This window comes from Helianthus annuus, chromosome 9 (genome assembly GCF_002127325.2).
Source record: "Helianthus annuus cultivar XRQ/B chromosome 9, HanXRQr2.0-SUNRISE, whole genome shotgun sequence".
Lineage (NCBI taxonomy): Eukaryota > Viridiplantae > Streptophyta > Magnoliopsida > Asterales > Asteraceae > Helianthus > Helianthus annuus.
This window is the reverse complement of record NC_035441.2, coordinates 61,119,200-61,121,980: the sequence shown is the minus strand read 5'-3', so window position 1 is coordinate 61,121,980 and position 2,781 is coordinate 61,119,200. Positions and strand designations below refer to the sequence as shown.

Genomic DNA, 2,781 nt, shown 5'->3' with positions numbered 1-2,781 from the left:
CCCACAGACATGCAATAATCATTAAAAGCATGTGATGTAAATTCACCAGCATTATCAAGTCTCACCCTTTTAACAGTGTAATCAGGGAAATGTGCTCGTAGTTTGATAATTTGAGCAAGAAATTTTGCAAAGGCAATATTACGAGTTGATAATAAAGAGACATGAGACCATCTGCTGGATGCGTCTATCAAGACCATGAAATATCTAAACGGTCCACATGGTGGATGAATTGGTCCACATATATCACCTTGAATTCTTTCAAGAAACATTGGTAATTCCTTGTCAACTTTTAAGGATGAAGGCCTTGTAATTAGTTTTCCAAGTGAACAAGAGGTACATAGAGGCATTTTATCTGATTTGGGGATCTTTTGATATTTCAATGGATGACCATGTGTGTTTTCAATAATTCTTTTCATCATTGTAGATCCTGGATGGCCTAGTCTGTCATGCCATAAGTTAAATGTCTCAGGATCACAAGAACTTTCCTTTACTGCCATATGTGCTTGAGGCACATTAATGTGTGTATAATGCAAACCAGAGTGGAGCATTGGCAGTTTTTCCAATATATGGTCTTTGCTCATGATGTGTAAATATTTCTTATTATCAACAGTCCTTGACTGAGTATCATATCCGTTATGGTATATGTTTTTGAAACTCAACAAGTTTCTTGTTGATTTTGGGGAAAATAAAGCATTCTCTATTAAGAGCTTTGTACCATTTGGTAATATTAAATTAGCTTTTCCCACTACTTCTATCAAGTTTGTAGGACCTGATATTGTATCAACGGTTCCTTTTGTTGGTTTCAACTCATAAAAATATTTCTTAGATTTAAGTATAGTGTGTGTGGCTCCACTATCCGCTATACATATATCTGCATCATTTGTCTGCTCTTGTGCTCCAGTGGTATTCATTTTAATCTTGAAAAATATAAAGTGAAATAATAATAAGTGTATAACGAAGACATTGTGAATTATAATAAGAAGTTTATTTATTAATTGAAAACGTTACAAGAAAAGAAAGACTACTGAAACATAATAAAGATACTTATAATAGGGGAAATTACATAATTGTTGCATATAATCATTATGGTTTAGCAACATTCGTTTCAGAGTTCCATGTTATTGTTAAAGTCGGCGACATTCATTTCGACGTTGATATCATTAAAATTATCCACATGGTTCATCTCCTTTTCTTTTCTTTTGAGAGAGGCTTGGTAAAGTTCACATAAATGTGAAGGTGTACGACAAGCCTTTGACCAATGGTTTGCACTTCCACATCTGAAACAAGAAGTGCCATTGTTTTCGGACCTACCAGCTTCATTCCTTTTGTTATACTGGTTGGAATTGGTATTTTGTGGAGTGTGGTAATTGGGGGTTCTTTGATTTTGACCACGACCATGACCGCGACCACGTCCACGACCATGGGAATTACCTCGGAAATTATTATTTCTTTTGAAGCAATAATTTCGACCATTACCTTTACCAAAATGGCCACGGCCATGGCCTCGTCCCCATTTTCTTTCAGAGTCTTTAGTATCATCATTAATAACAACATTTGCTTCTGGAATGGCTAATGATCCAGTGGGACGAGCTTGATGATTTTTCATTAGTAGTTCATTGTTTTTCTCTGCTACGAGGAGAAATGAATTTAGATCAGAATATCTTTGAAACTTTTGCAACCGATATTGTTGTTGCAAGTTTATATTTGATGCATGAAATGTGGAGAAAGTTTTCTCCAACATATCTTCCTCCGTAACAGTTTGCCCACAGAATCGGAGCGTTGAGCATATCCTGTACAAAGCAGAGGTGCATTCATTCACCTTTTTAAAATCTTGGAACCTGAGATTGTTCCATTCATCTCTAGCAGTGGGAAGTAAAACTTCCCTTTGATTATCAAATCTGCTTTTTAAATCTTCCCACAAAACGTATGGATCCTCAAAATTTGAATATTCAAATTGCAACATTTCATCAATGTGTTTATGGAGGAAGACATCGGCTTTCGCCTTGTCTTGATCGCTACATTCGTTCCACTCCGTTATCGTCTCCAAAACACCCATTGACTTTAGATGTCGCTTAACATGTGCCGTCCATGGCATATAATTTTCTCTGGTGATATTAAGAGCCGGGAATTCACTTTTTGCGATGTTTGCAATTTTTGTTGCTAAACATAAATAAGATAAATATTAAAATCTAAATACTCATTAAAAATGAGATAACATACAAAGGTACAACTATAAACAAATAAATGAATACATAAGTACTAAAAAGATGAGGTGGAAGCTCATACATTAAGGTCGGCAACAATATTAATATTATGCCGGCCAATATTAAAACCGGGTGAATCATCTTCGAATTTTTTTTTCTTGAATAGCCTTGAAAAGAAAACTGTTTGTTGTGGAATAATGAGATTGATAATTGGTAATTTATAGTGGTAAGTTATAACCGTTTTGCAATGGTTATATTACCGTTTTATAGCCGTTATATAACGGTTATATACATCTATATATATATATATTTATAATAAATGATGTATTACATAAATGTTATTTTATAAGATATAAAATTAGGATGTATAATAAGAAAAAAAATGTTAGTATACATGAATGTAAACTCTAATTAAATGTTAGTATGTGCGTATAAATAAAAGTTAGATGCATAAATAAATACAAGTGCTATCAAGTCTTTCAGTCTCTTTACTTTATTTTTCATTTTTTTTAAGTATGGGACTTAATTGTTTTTATGATAGGAGTGTCTGGATAACAGGGTCTCCTAAAGGAAAACA

General features: G+C 33.6%; 1 protein-coding gene across 1 annotated transcript; it reads right to left on the bottom strand.

The window, feature by feature from the left end:
• Positions 1-1,105: 1,105 nt before the first annotated feature.
• On the bottom strand, positions 1,106-2,056 carry LOC110875764. Its single transcript, XM_022123966.1, has one exon. It carries the CDS (start codon positions 2,054-2,056, stop codon positions 1,106-1,108), a length of 951 nt encoding a protein of 316 aa, XP_021979658.1.
• Between the last annotated feature and the right edge of the window lie 725 nt (positions 2,057-2,781).